This window comes from Haliaeetus leucocephalus, unplaced genomic scaffold (genome assembly GCF_000737465.1).
Source record: "Haliaeetus leucocephalus isolate CR32 unplaced genomic scaffold, Haliaeetus_leucocephalus-4.0 Scaffold687, whole genome shotgun sequence".
NCBI lineage: Eukaryota > Metazoa > Chordata > Aves > Accipitriformes > Accipitridae > Haliaeetus > Haliaeetus leucocephalus.
Window position 1 is genome coordinate 539,910 of NW_010973123.1, and position 22,397 is coordinate 562,306.

General features: G+C 42.5%; 1 protein-coding gene across 2 annotated transcripts in view; it reads left to right on the forward strand.

Annotated features, from left to right (window-relative positions):
• Nucleotides 1-22,397, forward strand: part of RPS6KA2 (ribosomal protein S6 kinase, 90kDa, polypeptide 2) — a 305,814-nt gene that overhangs the window by 133,198 nt on the left and 150,219 nt on the right. The window contains exon 1 of one of the 2 annotated variants that reach the window (XM_010579887.1): nt 1,825-1,923. The exons of the other annotated variant lie outside the window; for it this stretch is intronic. Coding sequence (XP_010578189.1) covers nt 1,825-1,923 — 99 coding nt within the window. Of the gene's footprint in view, nt 1-1,824; nt 1,924-22,397 lie in introns of those variants that run through there. 2 annotated transcript variants of the gene reach the window in all.

The window sequence follows — 22,397 nt, forward strand, 5'->3', positions numbered from 1 at the left end:
GGTTTGTTTTCTTTACCCCCCCCTTGCCCCTAAACAAAAAAAATCCTTTTTTTTTTTTTTTTTTTTTTTTTTGCTGGGACAGTTGCCTCTGCTGCAGGAGCTTTAGCCAGGAACCAACAGAACTGTAGTGGCAAAGGGCTCCTAGGCTTGACCTGGGTTACACCAGGGCAGAACAGTTGTAAGCAACCCCAGAAGATATATTTCTGTTGCAAACCAAGAGAATTAGAGAAGCGATCAGAAGGAGGTGCCGAGAAGAGAAAGGCACAAAGCAGACTGCCACTGTAGTTATCTCAGGCTGGGGGAGACAGCAGTGGCCCAGGCATAGACGAGTCAGAGGCTGTAGGAGAGTATAGAGCCCAGCACTAATTGTAGCCTTTCCAATCTGACCTCCTTTTTAATGGCACCATACATGCCAAAATATTCTTTTTCTTTTTTCTTTTTTTTTTGAATGCTTTTCCAGGTACATATAGACTGTGGTGAGCTTTAGACAGAAGAGAGGGACAGAGAACCTGCAAACAAAGCAGGTAGTGACAGGCATGACCAGCCACCATAGTTCACGGCAGAGTCCAGACATGCAATTAAAGCAAAATGTGTCTCTCTTTTAGAGCAGATTGACTGGAGTGGTATTGTCATTTAACCTCCGAGAGACTTCTCAGGCTGTAGCAGTGTCAGCTCTCCCTGGGCTTATTTATCTGAGTCATTAATAAGTCATCAGAGTCATTCACTTGCCATATGAGGTTATGGGAGAAAGGCATGTCTGGGTGCTCCTCGGTAGTCAGAAAGGAAAGCCTGCCAAGGACAAGGAGCCCTGTGCAGCAGGCAGAGAAAGCTCTTTGGTCTCTGGATCACACTGAGGTTCATTAGTTTTTGAAGAAAAGCTGAAAAATGTGATTATGTTGGGGGGGGGGGGGTGTGCAGCTGTAAGTCTGCATGCTTGCAGTATTGTAAGCAGCTCAAAATTACAGCCTGTAAATAGATGTACATATTTAACCTCTTAGAAGGGCTGTAGCTCCCTGCTGTAGTACAGTAAGAATAGTAATACTTACCATCTAGATTGGGCTTTCTGTTTTCAGAGCTGTGCCAGCGTTAGGTATTTTAACGTAAAGCCGGTGTGTAATCTGTGAACAGGATTTTAAGCTTCTCGATTTCAGGGGGGACATGCTCCCCAGAATAAAAGGGGGTTCAGACCCTTCTCCGGCAGTGGGCTCGCGGCATCTTTCAGCCTCCTCCCAGGAGAGACTCTCACGCAGGAGCCGATTTCTTCTCAGCTCTGACCACCGTAGCCCTCGGTAATTATAGCAGCGCTGAAATTCCGAGCTAAAAACAGAAGTGCAGCATGTGCCTATTCCCCATGTGATTCGGAAACCAGGAAATTGAAAGAGCCTGCCTGAGAGGAGGGAGAGTGCAAAGCAATAGACACATCTAATATTTATCTCAGACCCGCTACGCTGGGACGCAGGAGCTGTCATCCGCTGGAGCTGATTATCCATGCAGCCAGAGCCCAGCCTGATTGGATGTAGTAGGACCTAAGGCGACGGGGAGAGGGAGCGGGGAGAGAGTTCTCCTCGCCGCACCGAAATGTAAACAGTGGGAAGCGAGCGGGAGTCGAACGCCTTTACGCTCCGGAGAGCAAAGCCGCCGGCTGCGGGCTCCCATGGCTCCGGCGACGTCCCTCTCGCGGGTCTAGCCGTGCCCGGCTTGAGGAACGGGAGCAGACACCTCGGAGGATCTCCCGCCCGTGGATAGAAACAGGGGCCATCGGGATGCGCTAGTTTTCTCCGGCGACGACGCAGCTCCTTCGTGCGCCGCAGCCGGGACGGGGCGATGGACATGAACATGAAGAAGTTCACGGTGCGACGGTTCTTCTCGGTCTACCTCCGCAAGAAGTCTCGGTCAAAGAGCTCGAGCCTAAGTAGATTTGAGGTAAAATTCGCCTTAACTTTGTTAAATGCAGCAAATACTGTGCTGGTATCGGAGAGACAAGAGAATGCCTGCGCTTGCTGACACGATAAATATTTAAAGGTGATCTTTCCCAGGAGGTGGTGATGTTCGCGCCTGATGTTCTTTGTTTCAGTGTAATTCAGTGCTTTTTCTCGGTAGTATTCTATACATTGCATAATATATTTGGTGTGTTGCTAAGGATCCTTTTATCAGCCTGGCAGGGGAGGAGGAAGCTGGTTCAGGACATCGTGAAGTTGTAGGAAATAATTATGGATCTACTTAAATTAGCACAAATGGCACCATACTTTGTAATAGCCTCATATTTTAGTTTTCCTCCCTTGCGCTTGTACCATTCTTTTTCAGTGCCAGATTTCCAAATAATTAATCAATTTGCTAGTGCCTGTTATATATATGGTATGTTAGATAGGGATTTTCTTGCTTGTTTGCCCATAGGTTCTCATACTTGCACAGATTTTTGCATTTATCCTCTCTCCCATGCATCCTGGTTTCGGTTTGTTTTTTTTTTTAATTATTATTTTGTCATAAGGAGAAGTTGTTCTTCAGGCGCAGCGGGGGGGGGGGGACAATGTCAAATTAAACCTACAAGGATTTAGCTGCGTGGGGAGATGAAGGCAGTTCAAGTCAGAGATAGGGGCAGATAGGAATGTGCGAATGGGTTAGAACCAGGATTTCTGCCTCCCTTCCTCGAACCATTGTTCTTTAGCCCTGTATTTGGAGCTGTGAATAGTCGGCAGGATGTGAGATCAATTGAATAGATGTCAGTTATATTTACGTTGCTCACTTTATCATTGCAGATGATCTGCAGCCTCTGCATTAAAATAGAGGTAGAGGGGGCCCGATTCCCCTCTGCCTCATGTTTGTTTTGTGCTGGTGTACTTCAACTGACCTCCGAGGAGTTACTCTGGTTTGCACCATATTCCCAGGAGGAGGATTAGTCTCATGCTGTGTGAATACATTTTAAAATACTATTCCCTTAGTGTCCTATTTAAAGTACCAGGTAATTGTTTGAACATAAAGTTCTTCATGTGTCATTGCTTAAACAGGACATGCAGAAAAGCAGAGGTTTGGGCTGGTGTGTTTTGGTTTTTTTCTTTGTTAACTCTTTAAAATCAGCTTTTATGAAAAATGATCATGTAAGGTACCTAATTTTATTTCACTCATCGAATAGTCGTGCTGTGCATTTAATACACACTAAGAAATGAAAGTTGTTAAAGCTCCCTCCTTGCACCAGCCCTGTCCCTCTGGGACTGAGGGGAGAGGGGGGGAACCCTTCCTTTCCCCCTTGTGAACCCAGAATTGCAAAGGCTAAGCTGAAATAGATGTTCCTTGTAACACACTGTAAATTCACTAAGCTCATGCTCCGCCAGAGCCGAGAGAAAGCAGACCTGGAGTTATGTGAAGGAGTTCCGAGAGGGACGAGCGTCTTCACGGGCTGCCGCTGTCAGGGCGGGATGCTGGGAGGGGAGGGGGGATTGAGAAGCAGAGCCCCACCAGAGCTCCTAACTAGTCATTTGACAGAGCATAGTTTGGGAGAAACAGATTCCACCACACTAACGATTTAACTTACTGGGTAATCTAGCGTGAGTGACCAGGACGACTCAGCATTTGTAACAGGCTGGAGCCTCGCTTCATTTAAAAAAAGTCTTTACAATCCCCTTGATCATCAGTATTATATTAGCTTTACTGGACTTTTTCAATGTCTACGAAATAGTTTTCCCCTGTGTGAGTTGTCTTGTAATGATTTTTTTTTTCTGATTTTACATAGTTTGCTTCAGGAAGCAGCCTGATACATACCCTATTGCATGTGTAAGTTCAGAGCATTTTGTCCACTTCCCTCCTTTCTCCCTTGATTTGGCAGTAATGACCAACTTTATGCAAAGGAAGTCAGTATTATAATGCAACAGAGAACAGGGGTTGTTCCAACCAGGAAGAAAAAATGATTCATAAAATCTGTTCTGCTATTTAAGTGTGAAAATCATCAGAGATGTTCTTGCTTAGAGGGGAAAAACCAAACATGAACATCAAGCCCCCTCTGTGATTTCCATCCCTGAGTACTTCTGTGTATAAATTTGTAATTGCAGGCTAATGAGTGCTTGTCAGCCAAACAGAAAGTGCAAAGAAGCATGTTGGTAGTTGGATTTTTAGAAGTCAGGCTATTCTTCATCCTAATAGGTGGATATTTTTAAAGAGGCAGTTAAAAGGCACAAGTTATTACATCATGGAATGAGTAAAAGTAAAATAAAGGGAAGAAATTTGGAGAAAAGATGTGTAGCACTGCTTTGTTTAGTGTGCATTAGCTAGTGTACCTGGCAGAAGTTATGTGTTGCTAGATGTCATCTGAAATTTGGAAGGGGACTGTTGTTCCTAGGTTGTGGGGGTTTTTTGTTGCAGTGTTCCTTTGGCCAGGCGGGAAAGGGGGTTGAAGAGTTTAAGATAGATACTCCTGGATTCAGGCATTTGATATCTTTAAAATACCACTATTAGAATAGGTTCAAAATAACATAATATTAGTTATTAATATCATATGATGAAAAACTAATTAGTTATTAATATCATAGAATTAATTACTTTTTCTACTGTGGTATTCTGCTATGCTTTAAATTCACTTGCAGTGAGCTTCTTAACTTACAGAGCAGGGATACAGATGCAGAAAATGACTTAGCAAATCACAGCTTGTAACTTGACCTTTACTTAATCGTTTCATATGCCAATATCATTGCTGTATCTGAGACAAGAAGATCATTGCCTTATGTAGATAGCTGGGTTTTACACTTTGTCCTGCTAAAGGAGGCAGAGCACACTCTGATAAATGAGATATTACAGGGGTTTTCTTTCGTCTTGCCTAAAATGTGTGCCCTCTTTATTATTCTGGGAAAACCTGGCTGAAATTTGAACTTATTTGGCTACACTTTCGGGTTTTCAGTTTATATTATTTTTCAGTATGGCCTGCATTGCCCTTCATTTATAAGGTATCTAGTGATATAATTTTATTAAATGTGCAGAGCCAAGTTTTGCCCTTCTGCATGCACATAGAGTTCTTACTGAAGTCAGCTGAAAATCCAGCAAAGTCAATGGGAACTGCATGTGTGCATCCGAGGGAAGGGCTTTGTTTATGGTTCTTGCTGAGTGTTGATGAACATGAATGTGAAACCATCAGGAGAAAGTACGCACAGTGCGGATCTGCTAAAGACTTTGAGCCCCAGTGGAATGCATCTTATGGCAGTGAGCAAGATCCCTTGATTTATAAATCAAAAGTTAAATATGCTATTTGAATAAGCTAGGAAAGACCTAAGCATGCAGAGAATTTGATTATAATTTATTCCAGTGAAGCAGAAGCCTTTCTTGGTGTTTTTGAGAAAATGACCAATTAAAACATTGCCCTTGATTCTTTTGGGAGATGTTTCCAACTTTTGCATTCCTGACGTATTTTTAATTTGTTATTCTTATTTTTTAATTTGTTATTCTTATTCTTTAATTCTTTTAATTCTCGTTTCGTCTTACTGGTAATGGTGAATCCAAATTCTGTTTGGTCTATGTATGGGGCTTAGAGCCTAGCAGAGTTCTTGCAAATTAATTCAAAATTAATTTGGAGCCTGGTGGGTCTCAGCATAGTCAGTTGTGAGAGGCAGGACCTCCTGTGGGTGATGCAAGTGTGGGTCCTCCTTGGGTTCCAGCCCTGGCATGTAGAAAATAGAAGCAAGCCTATGCAGTCTGGTAAGAAATAGTGCAGAAGGATTGGCACTGGCTTTATAATACTTTGTTATGAGAGATTTTCAGTTCTAATCTTAGGCTCTGATTCTGATTTCCTACAGGCTGAAATTACAGCAGCCTTAGGTAAGTGGTCAGCAAATGCTGAGCTAGACCGCTCCTTTTGCACAGCGGGCTGGAGCAATGCTTTTCTTGCAAACGCTTGTGAACTCTTCTGCGCTTGTATAAAGAACAATTCCGTTCTTTATCAGCAGTATGTCCTTTATTCTGTCTCCTCTTTTTTATTTTTATAGGTCATCATTTGGTAGAGGAATATATTCTTTCTGTCAAACGTTAGACAGAAAGAGGCAAGTTAAAGAACGGAGATGGGAGTTAACAGCCCAAGATCAGCTCTGCAAGGTGTAAGTCCCGAGGCAGCTGAAGGGTCTTTTTTTTGCCCTTGGTGTAATGATCATCTTTGTGATGTGTGTTCTTGTTACAGCAGAAGTTACCGACACTATTGTAGTCTGACTTCCCCCAGCTGCATGCAAGACTTTTCCGAGGAAATGCTGCAATTCTTGTAGTCTTGCATGGCTTGCTGGGGGGAAGGGAGGCAGGGCAGGGGAGGGATTGCAGGAGGAGCGTGTAGTCCATCAGATAGGTCACTTGAGGAGCCAGGAAATCCAATTTTCAGGCTCATTTTGATAACTTGCTGTGTCATTACAGATGGCTCAGACCTCTGTGCCCTGCATTCCCCATCGGTAAAATGAAAATTATGATGATTATTCAAGTCCTTTGATACAATTCTACCTATTTACATCGGTTTTGGTGGTAAGAGAGCTTACTCACATGTGTACCCATTCGTAATAAAGAAATTGCTCCCCAATTCCCCAAATACTTCTGACTTTATCCCAAATAAACAGTCTCTTGTGTCTCAGACCTGCTATGTGCTCCTTCCCACAAGCCTCAAATTAACTGCTGAGCTACAGAAAGGGAAAATTAAGCAGGTAGACATAGGGATAACTTCTCCACAGAAAAGTCATAGAAAAAGAGGGCTGGGAGGGATCTAAAAAACCTTAATCTGGACTCCCCCTCCTCCTCCTTTGGCAGCATCAGCTATAACTAAACTATTCCACCAAACAAAGATGTTTTTCTAACCTATTCTTAAAGGCCTCCAATGGTAAATGCCCGTAACCTCCCCAGGAGATATACTTTGTGACATTATCCTTAGCATCTGAGAGTTTTTCTGATGTCTAACACAAGTTTTTCTTATGGCAGTTTAAGCCTGTGTCTTCTTGTCCTGCCCATTGTACCTGTGAAAAAGAGATTGTTTCCTTTTCTTTGCAGGAGGATTTTTATGCATTTGAAAGCTTTTCAGGTCCCCTTTCCTCAGTCTTTGCTGCAGAGTGGGAAAAATGGCTTTTCTCCTTTCTGAAAGTTAGGGACTTTCAGGAGCAAGACCTCGTACCAGTTGCAGTAACGTTGTTAGGGAGAAGCTCTTCCTTTCTTTTTGATGCTAATGGTCCCTTGTAAAAATCACTTTTATTTCAAAGGACCCCACCCTGTCAAAGACCAATCCAAATTGTCATTTTATGCTCCATTTCCACCATCTAAATGCCTGCACGATGCCTTGATCTGATGGTATTTGGCATGTAGTCCCGAGCTGACGGACCCTGTCCATGGGCTCTGATGTCGGATCAATTGTGACACACATCACACAATTAAACACAGACTCTGGTCACGTAGCCAGGGCACGTGCGTGTTTGGGCACGGAGCGGGGGCCTGACGTCCTCATGTAACAGAAGAGGGTCTTCATTCGGTTGTGGGATGGGTCCTGTCCCATCAGCTGATGGGACACGCACGTGCTGACCTGACGTGACTGGTGATGACACGGCGGTACGGTGAACACACGATCGCAAACAAACGATGAAATGAATGAAACGGAGAGGCCGGTGCCTCTCCGCTGTGGCTGTGGGCCAGCCAGGCAATGCCCTGGTTCCCTGAGCCCGGAGCATCTACGTACGGGGGGTCGGGAGGACGAGAGCTGAACCTCGCGGGCTGGTTGGGACCTGTGGGCAGCTGAGCCCCCGCCTAGCAGTAATTTGGAGTAATTTGGTTTCATGCAAGTGGAAAACGCGTAATTTTAATCTAGACGTTCGCTTACAATGTTACGGCCCATCTGACCCTGTGGCACAAAAAGTCTCTTCTGAGAGGGCTGAGCTACCTCCTGCACCTGTTTTTATTATCAGTAGCATCTGATTCACCCGTTTTTCTGCTAGTCTCAGGAGAGGACTCCTTTTGTGTGTGCCTTTTGCATTTGTGTCCTCACAGGTAACTGGAAATATTTCTAAAGTAAGACAGAAATCAGAACAAAAAACCTCCTTATGTTTATTTACCCGTTACTCAAGTAGAAATACTTTTCATCTACTTGCTAGTTATTTCCTTGTGTTGACTTAACAAGACTTGCAGTCCCAGTTCTGCACTGATTCTGTTGAAGTATTTGCTGTTAAGAAAGACTCAAAGTACTGCGGAGAAGCAGCGGTTAGCTCCGTGCTCAGGACACACTCTCTCGATCTGTGTGTGCGTGTGATGCCATCAGCCCTCACACAAGGCACAGTTTGGCTTCCTGGAGAACAAAGTCTCAGGAAAGGGAAAAGAATGAGTGGACCACTGAATCTGCCGTGAAAACAGCTTCCTGGCCGAGGATGCGTAAGGAAGCAAGCAATACATCTGTTCGAGGTCCTCGCAGCACAGTTCTACCGTTCGCACCCAGGGAAATCCCTTCCAGGCGAACAGTTTGGGCTGCGGGTTCCCTCAGCGGGTGCGTGGGTGGTGACGGGGCAGGCGCAGCGCGGCTTTGAAGGGGGCAGCCATCCTTTGGCCGTGGAGTCTCTCCCGCTGCTTGGAAAAGTGCTGCCAGTGTCGGTGTTTCAGCAGAGCCGCTTTCACTGTGGGGTGCAGGAAAGCCTAGAGCTCTCTTCTAGCTGAGCGCCGGGGGTTCGAGGAATACTGGACATGCAAACCATCGAGAGCGCAGAAGACAAAACTGCGAGGTTTCCCGTGAGGAAAACCTTCTTCTCAGATTGCCGTGGTATTATTAGGCATTGTGTAGCAGTGTGCGGGCAAGAAGGGGAGATACAGGCTGCGGTGTGCTTTCAAATGATAAGTAATGATAGTAATCAGCTAAATGCCAGATAGCTTATGAAACCTAAATAAGCAAGCTCATATAAACTCCAGGTGTGACTAAAGGGTGTCATGCCTCTTTCCTGCAGGGCCAACTTTGGACCTGTGCGTGACTGGCAGAAGGCAGTAAATCGTTCTCTTCAAGAGTTGTTAGGAACAAACTGAAGGCTTTAGAAGGGTGGGAACTGAGTGTGTGGGGTTTATTTATAAAATAGACCTTTACCTGTTATTAAATAACAGAGGCTACCCCATCCTGCTTGTTCTCAGAAGCATTACCCTCCAGACAAGTTTGTGGTACCCTTTTGTGATGCCCAACAGGGTAATGTCAGCTCATGGGGCTTCTTTAGGGATATCTGAGTCCTGGGTGGTGTCTGCTCCTGCTACACATTATGAATAAAAAGCAGTGGTTAGCTGAGAGTTATGGTAAGCAGGAAAAGAGGGGTTTTTTTCTTGTTTTGTGTAAACATGTGCAATATGTTTTTATGCACATGTATATACATTCAGGGTCTGGGATTTGATGTTGTGGTGGTTTTTTTTTGAAGTTCTGTAGAACTCAACAAGGAGAAAACTGGTATGATTAGACATTTTTTAAAGTTTGTATGGAAATTTAGTTTAAAAATTACAGAGTTTAATACAGGCTGCTGTTTCTACTACAAATAATGAAATAATATTTAAGGATAATAATAATAAAAAAAAGACATTTCTGTTCCAGAAGAACATTAGAGGTTGGCCTTAAAAACTACATCGAAAACTTAACTCCATGCTGAATTTGTGAGTCTTTTCTATTATTATTTACAAGACCGAGCCTTAGATATCTCCATATACAAATTAACACGGAGATGTATTCCAGACGCAAAGCTTCACCATGTCCCTAGGAGAGAAGGAATCCAATAATTGTTTCAGCTAGCAGAATGGCACAGGCTGCTGAATGCCATAAAGAGTGAATGAACTAGGTGGTGGTAAGAACTGTTGAAAAATGCTCAAAAATGTTTGAAAAAGTTCAAGCCTATTGCTTTGAAAGATGTGTGCATTGTAGAACATGCTTTGGGATTAGGCCTTTTTTGGGGTGGCAATGCTCTGGAGAAATTGGGTGTGTTCTTAGCATTTGTCAAGCCTGAGCATCCCAGAAGTCAGTACTTTGGTCCCACGTTCGGACGGAAGACTAACTCTGCTATGTAATTTATATGTAAAGTGGCCAGTGCTGATAAATGATACGAAAGAAAACCTCCATAATACATGCTTATACAAGCAATTCTCCTGACAAATAAGTAAAAGGCTTGGGCGGATATTTGTTTTTTTGGTCAGGGGGAGAGAGTTTTCTCTTTTAGTGGAAATTTCTGTTGTTTTGCTAGTGAATAACAAAGAAAATCCTGCAGCAGTTCAACTTCGTCTTCTCCACTTCCACGTTGAGGGCAATTAGTGGACAGGTCCTGTGACTCTGGCAGATATCTTTGCCTTTAACTTCTGCATCAGCACATCTCCACGCCAGCCTTTCCTGTATGAGACAATCTCTGTCTGTGACTAGAAAATGCCTGGGACAGCAAATAAGTGTTGTAATTGCATTCATTTTAAAGTCATCTGTCTAAATATCTTAAACCCTGCTGGATCTGCTGCTAGTCTGTACAGTATCTACTTTATTCCCGCATGATTATGCATTGCAATTATTACTAAACTATAATATGAAAGCAAGGCTTTATATTAGATTATTTCCATGACACAGTTCAAGACCATTTCATATCGCTGAATTTGAATTTTTGATTATGAAATGCGTGCAGATGTTAAATAGTACATACTTCAAAAGTATTTTAATAACATTTCATAGTGTTGAAAAGACTTGAAGCTTTTTCTTGGCAAGTAAAATCACTAATTTTTCTTCTGAAATGAACTCCTTAACATTTCATTAAGTCAGTACTATCAAGATAGCTAAACCAAGACATTTGCAAAATGCAAATGGTTTTCATGTGATGGCAATACAAAGGAATTTTCAAGTGTTGGTTTTTTACGGCTGATTTCAAACACATTGCAGTGCCTTAATTTGAAAGAATATATGCCTCTCTGGAGAAGACGATGTATCTGTCCTTGTTTTCCAGAGTCTCATACCCTTGAGAGTTACCTTCTCCTTTGTATGTGGCAACCAGTGAATAGGCACAAAAGAGGAAAGGCAAGTTAATCTGTTAGTCTTAGCTCTTACTTCTGCACTCTGTCAACTTCTCCTCAACTTCTCGCTCCAAAGGAGGAGCACGTGTTTAGGCTCGCTCGAGAAGCGGGTGGAAGGGTGTTACGTGAATGCACCCAGAAGCAGCGCTGGGTGGTGTGAAGGCAGGAAAGCCCCCACTGAAGCAGGCACCAGCTAACCCCTCTCCAGCGCTGCAAAGTTGTCTAGGTTTATGATGCCTGCCAGTCTGAGGTAATGAAACTGCTTCATTTTCATTACTGAAGCCTCCTTTGTTCATGGAGTTTTAGCAATTGTGAAGCAGAAAATATGTAAAGCTGCTAAAGCTGAAGTTGGGTCAAACTAAGCTGAGGGGAAGCAAGGAGAGACTTTGCTTTCTCCTTTAAAGACTTTCAATGTACATTGTCGTTAGTTTGGTGGCTAACTGAAGCCTTTATGTCATCAGGATGAGCACTTTGGGGACATTAGCTCAGGTCTGAAAAAAAAAGACAGTTGCAGGTACCCTGTTAACTGCAAACTGATACAAGAAAAAAATAATCAGCAGTGTTACCAGAGCTGGAGAGAAGCCACAGTTTCCCATCATCTGTAACTGAGAATTTATTTTCCCTGTGATTTCAATTTTTTTTAATTGCATTTGCAGAATTGAAGAATCCTTACTTAAAAGCGTACTTCAAATACACCAGAATTTTTTTTTTCCCCACATTTTTGTGAAAAAGTTAATGCCACATCACAGTATCTCGAGCAGCAATGCTGGTAAGGATAGTGGGGAACAGAACTTACTATGCCTGCAGAGTAAATGTAGATAATATTTACTCACCTAACTTCTCTCTGTTCCACCAGTGCAAATATGGCAGCATCCAGATGTTCTGTTTTCCCTTCCTACAGGCTGTTAATGCCATCGATGCTACAGCATCCCTTCTTGCACAGCAGAGAAATTCAATCTGTATTTACTTTTCTCTGAAAGGCCATGTACTGAAAAAAAAAAGTCTAATGGCATCTTTTGCCTGTTGGTATGAAATGAATTTCTAAAAACCTTCTCAACAACAGGGATTTTGTAATCTAGCAAACAAATTTCTCATTTTTCCCAGGCAGGAAAACCCATAACGGGACATTAGAAGGAGTACCATTAATGGCTCTGAGGACTGTCACTTCCAAAGCATACACTACCTATAGTGATTATCTGCCGAAAGATACTCATTTTATCCCAACTGCCTTTTTGAAAATATTCTCTCCAAACATCAGGATAAAGTTTACATGCGAATTTACTTTTGAAAATTGGTATTCCTCTATGAAAGGGTTTAAGTTCCCTGTAATCATATTGTTCGCTTAGGAAAAGATAATTATGTGAATGGTGCCAATTACCTGTTCTTCCCCTCCTTGGTTTAAAAGTGTTTTCTCCTTCTGCAAGAGGCTTATAAAAGAAGCCATACAATTCATTTGACTAATGTTTGTATTGAAAGAAATGCTGTAACAGTCAGACATTTGTGATGTTATGGGAGGAGTTTTCTTGGACATTTTTCTCTGGAAGTTTTTCCCTGGAGTTGTAAGGAAAGCCTTAAGTTCTTCATTTCATACTTCCATCTTTCTCATAATGCATGTCAAATGAGTGGATTAAAAAATTAATCTTTTCTAATGCAGACAATCTGGGTCATTTCAAAACCAGAGCTTTTTGAAGAGCCTTATTTATGAAAAATAGATCCGTCCTTTGCTCCCCCCCTTGACCACTTGTTCTTTTATTGATTGGTTTAGGATTTTTTCTCTGCCTCTTCTTTTGTGCTTGTCTGTTCCTCCCTGTTATTTTCCACATGCACAACCATGTCAATTATAACCCATCTCCGGGGACTTACAAAACATTTAACATACTGTGCACACCACAGCCAAGAGAAACTTTGCCCTTTTCCCCTTGCTTTTTAAATCCTTTTGCTGGTGTGACATTCATGAGACTGAGATGGAAATAAGAATAGCGCTCTCTCCATGGAGTACCACTGTGGTCCACAAGCACTCATTTATCTTTCTGGTGATCAGAAAGCTGTTGCCATCTGGGATTTCATGTCATCTCTTCAAGGAGGCACATCAACTCCCCATTTTCTAGTTACTAAGGAGAAGAAATTAAGTTGTTCTGCCCTCCTGGGATATGATTCTTTACTCGTCTTCAGGCTTTTCTTCCCTCTCGTAAATGAAGGTTGAGGATTTGAACGTGCTGTGCACTGGCATGTAGAGTCCCACAGCTGGACCACGGAAATGCTGAGCTCCGCACTCAGGGAGACTGTGCCTTTGTGACCAGGCTCTTGGCTCCTGGTGTCTGCTGAAACTCTCACTTTGCCTTCTTGGATGTTTCCCTTGTAAGGTAATAGTTCTGCTTTTTCCTCCTCCCTCACCCTATCGTTCATCTGATTCAGCTTTTTTAATTTATGCTTTAGACTCAGACAATGGGAATCACATGTTTTTGCTTTTCTTGTACTGCCTCTGTTTTGGTACTTTTCACCCTCAGTTTACTGCAGTAACTCGGGAGTCATCAGGAACAACAAAGCTTTGTTTGAGGAGGTGCTGATTCAGCGGAGACACTCAGCTCCCAGGCTGGGCAATGGTCCGATAGCTCCAAAGCAAATCCCAAATACAGTACTTACTACATATGCCAGAAACGCCTCCCCCTCATATACCATAGTCCTTACCTGTTTATCTTCAAATGGCTCTGCATACTGGCTTTCCGTAGGTTAAATGTGTTGTGATTGTTCCTCTTTCAGGGAGAGCAGCAGCAAAACCTCCTAGAGTCCCCTTGCATCACAGGCTCCCAAATGGACTGTTGAGGGTTTCATACCTATGACTCAAGTCTGCTTCCAACTGAGCAGGAACGCCTGTCTGGGATTTTAGCTCCGTATAGTACCATTTTCACAGCACCGTACTCTGTTTTTAAAGCACAGTTACTATGGCATCTATGATATCTTGGAAAATAGTGATATAAAGATGTTAGCGTTTTGCTTTGCATGACAACTTTTGTTCCTGCTTTGCCTGTGCATTTTCACCCTCTGGGTTTTCTTTTGAATGTTGAACAAAAAACCTCAAAGTGAAAATCAGCTGCCAACTTTGGTCCATTGTCATTTCTGGGATGTGAAGTCACACAAAGCCTCCTGGCTTTGCATGGTTTCTGCTCCGTCATCATCCGTTTCAACTTGCTGAAAGGAGTAACCTTGTGTAGTTGTTCATCTTGGGATTTTCATGACAATTTTCAAACTAGCCTGCGTTAATTTAGGCATTTATGAGAAAAAGATCTTCCATTCAAAGCACCTTACCCTGGTAGTTAAGGGCTACTTCTCCTTTTAAATTTACAGTGCTATGAAGCCTAAACCAGTGCAAACCTGTGCCATTCAAAGCAAAAGGAAAAGCAAATCAAATTGCTCCCCCCCCCCCCCCCAGAATTGTAATCGGATCTGAATCAGAAGAAAACTTGTATTGCTTTTGTTGTGACACTTAACACATTACCAGCCTGGCATTGTTGTTGTTGATAGAGCAGTATTTCTTCCTCCCTGCCAAAACACGAGATCTAACAGAATGGATTAACAACCTACTCTAGGTAAACCTCCTTGGCTTCTGTCTGTCTCCTGGTTGGTCGCCTCAAGTTGCCAACAAGGACTACACCAAACAAATGTCGCCTTCTGTTTAAGTGCATCTTAAATTATTACCAACTTCTGGGCTAGCACAATACTGGTGTCCTCATAACGGGACAGATAAAGGAGAGCTATCCCCTGGCCAAGTTTGTGAACCTGGCAGGCTACATTTGCTTGAGCTGGAGGTTAAAGTGTAGGATGGTGATACATCTGGATCTGCAATCACAATATTCTATACATTTGGTCTCTAAAATTAGATTGAATTTGTTAAATTTGGAATCTCTCTTTTTCTCAGTGTAATTCTAACTCTTGCCTAACTGGATCTTAGTGTCTTCTTTCCTCCTAAATTGAAAAGTCTTCAAGGCATAGGAGGAAGGAAAGTCAAGTTGTAGGTGGCAGGCACTTTGATATATATGTATGCACCAAGAGTGTTGTATTAATGGAAAATTTTTACCTATCTGTCTATTCTCATTAAATAAAACCCAACTAAGCGAATTTTGAGCTGCTGAGGTTCCCACCAGCAGCGGACAGATGAGGTGTTCTGTTACCCCAGCAGAGGCTGGTTCCCTTGTATGCAACCCCAAATGTCGGGGTCTTACATTGTGTCTCATTTACTTTTCTGAAACGGTGATCTGTCAGTGGGCTGTGTGTCTGTAGTGGAGTCACCTGCGCACACTTTCTGGCCATTTGCTTTGAAAGTATTGTCAAATTCAAGAGGGACAGACAGAAGAATAGTGTTCTTAGAGATACAATGTTCATGTAAGATTCATGAAAATAGGGCGCTACAGAAAGAGACACCGCTACCACCACAAAATGAGGGAACAGGGAACGAGAGCAGAAGTGTACTTCTTAGCCACTCAAGAAGCCAAGCAGAGGGAGATGGCAGGAGAGAGGGGGACAGCTTGGTAAGAAACTGGGATTCATCACTGCACTGTGTACAGAGCAGTTTCTAGTATAGAAATGCTAGGAAGCAAGCTAGGATTTTTTTGTGAGGAGTGTATTTGGATTTGCTGTGGAAACAAATGGATCAGTCTATTTACCTGTATAAATATTTGGGCTTTGAAATACTATAGTCCCCAATAATGAGATTATTTATCATAATAGTGTGGTCTTTTGCTAATAGTTTTCCCATATTTAGAAATAAGCTAGGTCATTTGTTTTAGCAATTCCTACTTCTAATCTAATGGGTGAGGCAGGAGAAGTTAACTAGTAGCAATATTTTGTCAAGGTTAGTGAGATGCTTTTGATATAAGCGGGAGGTAACATAGCGTGATGCTGGGTGTTTTTCTCTTTGGAATCCAGTGATCATCTTTGTGTCGAAATATATTAAAGATGTTTGTTTAGAGCTACATATACTATGGTGAGGGGGAAAAAGAGACATTGTACTATAATTTATGGAGAAAAAGCTCACAGAACTTAACATCAAATGACTGATTTGTCAGTAGAATTATTTTAGCAATCCTATAGATGTTAATAGAAAGTGTAGGCTGCCAAAGTAGGAATTCATCAGAAGAGATATCATAGTACAATAACTCCCAAGGTTTTAGAATGCTTGTTACAGAATTATAATAGAGCGTCAGTATTTGCTTGAAACATCCTGTCTTGCTAGCTGATACTGGCTTTGCTGACATGAATAATTAATGTCTCTGGATAAAAGTGGATATTTAGACTGTCTAGCAAGAGAGGCTTTGGAATGTGCAATGACGAGTCCTCAGGCAGGAATCTTTGGAGCAAGCAAGTCTGGGAAGAATATTGGTTTTTACTTGTGCTCTCCTTGAAATAACTCATTATAATAATTGCTACAAAATTCTGTTGGATGGGACTGTATTTATACAATATCAAATTACTTAGTTTGATGTCTCATATTTGCATGCTGAATGGTCAAGTGGGTCAATATACAAAATTTTGACATTTTCCGATGACTGCAGGATGTGTAAATCACAAAACAAGATATCTGTATGGTGACACTTCAGAGCTGCTAAATTTCTTAGCCAAGCCCTGGCTATATACCTGTGCCCCACAACCTGGAATTAAAACTGACCTGTTTTGTACAGCCTCCTTATACTTTGCCTCTGAATTACAAACAAGACATTAATGCATACAGGAGAGAAGGGGACTTATGTGGGCATGTGTAACAAATGGTTTACACTAACCAGATTATACACATCTTTTTGTCAGACAGTCTGTTCTGTTGTTTGCAGTAAAGGGAACATAAGCAAATAATGCCTAGTGGTATTTTGCTCCTTTTTAAAGCAGTTTCTGAACGGGATTCAGTTTATACAACATTTAAGGAATATGTTGTAATTACAGCCATATTTTGTGTGTGTGTGTATGTATATAGCATTTATATGAATAAGACATGTAACAGTGTAAATACATACAGTATGGCAGGTTTTCCATGGAAAATGCTACTAAGAGGATTAGAGTTTGATCTCATAAGGCCATACGCAACCTCTCATTGACTCAGAGTGAAGGTTTGTTTAGTTCTGCTGGACACCAAACAGATTAGCGGCTCGGGTTTTTGCTGCCGACATTCCTTTTGGACTGAAAATTACTACAAAGTTCCCTTTTTTTTTTTTTTTTTTTAATTCATGGAAATCCCTCCCCCAAAACAGTATTGTGTAACTTATTTGAAAAATTGTTTCTCCCTTTCAGGATCTTCACTCCTCTTAAAGTGATTTTCAGGACATGACTGAACAATTTCTGACCTCGTTCCTTGTCTTTTGTTCTCATGATCGAGCTGTTTTTCTAGATCATCTCCTGTCTCCACAGGTGTAGGCTTTTCCCTTTTGGTCTTTAAGAGGCTCTTCCTGCCACTGAAAAGCGCTGCTAATGAAATCATCTTTTTCCCAGTTGCTTCAGACATATCTTCTGTTCCATTGCTGAAGCCTGTCCTGTAGACTAAGCCACTTCCCTGCCCTTGTTTAAATATCTTACAAACACCCAGTCTTGCCACTAACCGAAGCAAACAAGCTCAGTAGAGCATGTCACGCTGCAAGTGTCCTTTCCTTGAAACTCCCATGACCCTTCTCTTGCCTTCGTTTCCACTCTGTAGCCTTTCTCCTCATCCTCCCTTCTCGTAGGAAAGGCTGTGGACCCCCTTTGTCCAGGGAATGTCTGCTAGTCATTGAGGGCAGGTCCACGTTCATATTTAAGTCTTAAATACTGAGAGGTGTTCGTACCACTGCACAGGCGTTTTTGTAATCCACACTGTGCACCATCTACTAGTCACACACACAGGTTTTTACCCAGCAAAATTAAATGTGAAATCACCTTTCTGGAGTTTTTCAAATACCTGTGATGTTTTACAAAGTCTTCCAGCTTTTGCTTTCATAGCGAGTGATACCAGGGAAACAAATGACTTGCACCCAGTGCTCCCCCCTTAGCTGCCAATGCATTTGCTAGCATAATGTTGAAGACTATCAGAGTTATTGATTCTGTATGATAATCAAAACTGCTTGCACCATTATAATGGTAAAACTCCAAAGCAGAATTCCAGACATTTCTTTTGATCCAAATCACAGATTTCTGTGTTCTGCACCGAAGGGCTCCATTTCATGATGATAAATAGCTCTTACTTATGGAGGATACCCACGCTATCAAGTTTCCCAGTGTTAGTGCTTGTGTGTTGTATTTCACAACCAATCCCTACCCCCACCCCCGCCTCATTCACAAGCTACTTATTATTGTAAGAAACCTGAAGATGGGAAATGCTCTGTTTATTGCTGAGCAAGTGTCCCTCAGACCAGACAAGACACTTCCCATGGTGTGGACACTGGATTGCTGTTCTTCGCTGTCCCACCATGGTGGGCCCAGGCATTCTCCTCTGTCCTGAGTCATGCTGCAGCCAACTTCTTGAGAACCAGCTTTATACTTACTCCTCCTACGCTAAAGACACTTGAAGTGTCTCTGGACCAAGGAAGACTAACTACCCAGTAGTTTTTAAGTACGCTTTTCCCAGAGCTTTCATCATGTACGCACTCTGGATTCACATTCAGGGGCTACTGGTAGTTTGAGCAAAGAGACAGAGATATTGTAAGGTTTCCAAACCCAAATTGTTTTATCTCACTTTTTGGGGGGGAAGGGGGGGGGGAGCAAAGCAATGTCAAAAAAATAAAAAAGCTTGCATGTGTTTCCTTGCCTTTGTTTCTTCTCCTACTTAGGTGTTCTTTGGCTTTGATCAGGCTGCTCTAAGGGGTTTTATGGATTTATATTCAGATCTCTGTTTCTGATTAATCTTAGGAAAAAGCTTTCTGTCCTACCCAACCCTGTACAGCTTCTCATCCCAATTACTCTTCTGAAAGGATTTGTGCTCTAACTGCATTGTTTCTCTTCCTGACTAGTCACATTCAACAATACCCCTCTCTGGAGGGGTGTATGAACAGGAAAACAGCTAAATATAGATTGCAAACAGAAAAGGAATAGAATGCAACAGTGTGCATAAAGAGAAGGAGTGCTTGGCCAGATGTGTAGGCCCTAGAGGAAATCTGGAGGGAGAGAGAAAAAGAGGCTTGAGAATGAACAACAAAGATTTAAATTTTTAAAAAAAGAGAGAGAGAGAGATTTTCCTGCAGCATAACTGATCTGTGGGAGAAAGGAGGCAGACAGAACATCCCTCTCTTCCCTGGAGCAGCCTGTAATGAACTGGGTTAGCATGACCAGAGAACAGGGGCCAAACCAGACTTGAAACTGTGTTTACTTTGCGAGTATCTGCCACCTTGATCACAAGCTGGTCAGCAGAACGGTCCCCGGTACTGCAGCCGCCTCCTCCTGGGCGGTCAGCTTTGGCGGAGCAGAGGGCAGGGGAGGTTAGTCTTTGTATTAAGCAGAACATAAAACATTCTTTAACGAAATGGCAAACGGTGAGAAATTTAGTGAGGTGCTATTTCAGACATCTTCCTGCCTTGGTCTCTTACTGGTTTTAGCTCTCTTCTGTACGAACACAAGTTGCTGACCCGGAGCAGTCTAACAGACTCCAGTCAACAGACTGGCTTAGAGCAGAAATGACCCTTGCATCTCTCCTCCTCCTTGCTGCAGCCCTTACCGAGCTCTTACCCTTCCAAGCCGGGTAGGCTGTGACCGTGGCACAGTGCTCTGGGTTTACAGCATGCACCAGGACCCAGCTGTATTCCCAGTTACCGCTGGCTGCAACTTTCAGCAGGCGTGTCTTGCTACTAGTGCCTCTGTAAATTGGGAAGATGAAGTGCTCCCGCGGTGGGTTATCTGCCTGGCAGCACTGGCAGCAGGAGGGCGCGGGTGGCCACGCTTCGGCAGCCTGCAGACGGCTGCTCAGTGTGCCATCCCAAATCCTGGATGGAGCAGGGCAGTGATGGGCAGATGCGCTGTCTGTTCTGCTGCCTCTGACACAGGGGCAGTAATCTCCAAGGGAGATGGAGCAAAGGGTGGGAAGCAAAATCGTCTTTGATCGCCATTGCTAAATCTGCCAAACCCCGATGGTTGGAGCCTCAGGTCATTCATGGAAGGACACCCAAGGATCTGTGTAAATTAGGGCTGGGATTTAAAACCTTCTGCTGCTTCCTTCAGTGCTCAAGTGGCTTCTCTACAGGTGCGTGCTGTCTGTCTTTTTCTTCCCCAGCATCCTTCCAACAGATCTGCACAGGCTAAACTCTTAGTTGCTGATGACCTCTTTTTGGAACTGTGATGATTACATGGGGCTTTTTATATTGCCAAGCAATTTTATACTGTTTTGCTTTCTATTCTATGTTTAAGTCTGCAATTACTCATGTTTCTTGTTTAGAAACACATTTGGAAAAAAAATATAGTGACAGAAAATAGCCAATCTATGTCCCATTTAATGTTTAGAAACATTTTTCATCCTGTCTTTTATTCTTGAAGTGAGACATGTTCATTTGAGGGATATTTTTCTCATTTGAGCAAGCATGAGGAAAAATATGATCATTATAGAAAAGCTTTAAGAGACAGGTTTCTGGCAAGCAGCACAGGTAATAGCATTTTATAATGTTTTAAAATGAGGAATAATTCAGTTGTTATTTTAGTTTTTACAAAAAAATCACCAACTTGTTTAGAAGAATATTATTTTACAGTTAATTTATTTTTTACAAACCAAACATATCTGTGTGAGTATTGTTGGATTTAAAGCACCAGAGGGCTAAGTCTGATATTCATCTGGTTGTGGAAAGGTGTGTCGTCTTTGATGAGACTATATCTTAGATGCACAAGTCTTTGCAGGATTGAAGCAAGGGTTTCACCCAAGTACCTCAAACTTCAGTTTTTTCAGGAAGTGATCTTAAGGAGCTTATTAATTTTGATATTTTGTGAGTTTTCAGTCTTAGAATATTTTAACATTGCCACAATCCATACAGAAGGACACAGAAGTTGGTAAAATTAAGTTCTCTGGCAGAAACATTTGTAAAGATTGTTAATACAGCCTGAAGTCTGAAATAGTCTCTTGCGCTTGTAATTACTCAAGTTTTAAAAAATCAAAGATATGTGTAGTCAGACATTTTGGATTGAGTTTACTTTTTTTGAGCTGATTGTCCAGAAATACTACTTACTGTGGAGGAAGAACCAGTAATTGCATTTATATTACAGCAGAAGATTATGGAGAGTAGAAGCAATATACACCATTTGTTCAACAGTCTTCAAAATACTGCAGACTGGCTCCACTCCATATTCTCCTCAGTGGGAAAATCTATGGGCGTACTTGCAAGGTTTTGGTTTTATTTCTTGATTTCAGACTGTCAGAGCAGATACTCTACTGTTTGAAAAGATTTAACTGATTAGAGCACAGTAATAAAAGACCACAGATCTTACCCCTTCTGTTCCCAGTAACACCAAAGTGCCCCTGGCAGGAGAACCAGTGCAGGGAAGGCTGCAGAGTGCTGTACCCATCCAGCGTTGAATAGAAATACGCCGGGGTCCTTTAGAGCTGGGGGGCCTGCTGCAGACACCAAATTGTTCCATGACTTTTTTTTGCCAAGGAGGTTATCTAAGATAGAATTTGGAATATTTTCTAATGTGGTATTAATTGGCATTATTTCTGATGTTGAAAGTCTTTAACGGCAGTGCTTGTTACATATATCTAATCTGTGTTAGACAAGTAACCATGAATTAATAAGAAGGTAAAGGTCAGGAATCTGGTTTCTATATGCCAAATAAAGCTTATTGTTATGTATTGCTAATGGAGCTCTTTGTTCTTGGAGCTCTACGTATTAGCTCTTATTCTAGAAGTATATAATAACTTAAGTGACTTTAAATGTTATATATTTATGTGAGATTGCAATTCAAACAGACAGTCGGGTAGTGATGAGTTGAAGCCTTTGGTCTCTTTACCCAACATACACAGGGCACGGCAGATTTTCCGTGGCCCCTGCCTGCTTCCCCAGTTCTGGCTCCTGAAACCACCAGCAGTCTTGCTGCGGTGCCTGGATGCGCACAGACGCGTGCACACCAATTCGTGCACATGTGCATACACCTAGCTGCCTCTCCCGTCTTGTCCATGCTCCGGACAGGTCATTTCACAGACTTTCAAGCCTGTCCCCACCTGGGGACCAGCAGCCACCACAGCCTGACTCCTTTGGTCCATGCCCTGAGCCTTGGGCACGCCGGAGAAGAGCCTGGGGTGTGAGTGAGGAATGAGGGATTACAAATGCTTTTTAAGATGTTTTGCCACACTGGAGATGTAAGAGGAACGGTGAGCTTTCGATTTAGTTGAGGAGCCGTTACTCTGACGACGGCTATTCTGTGTTGGTACCACCAGCTAAGTAAGAACAGGACGTGGCTGTGCTAGGTGCTTTGATTGTGAA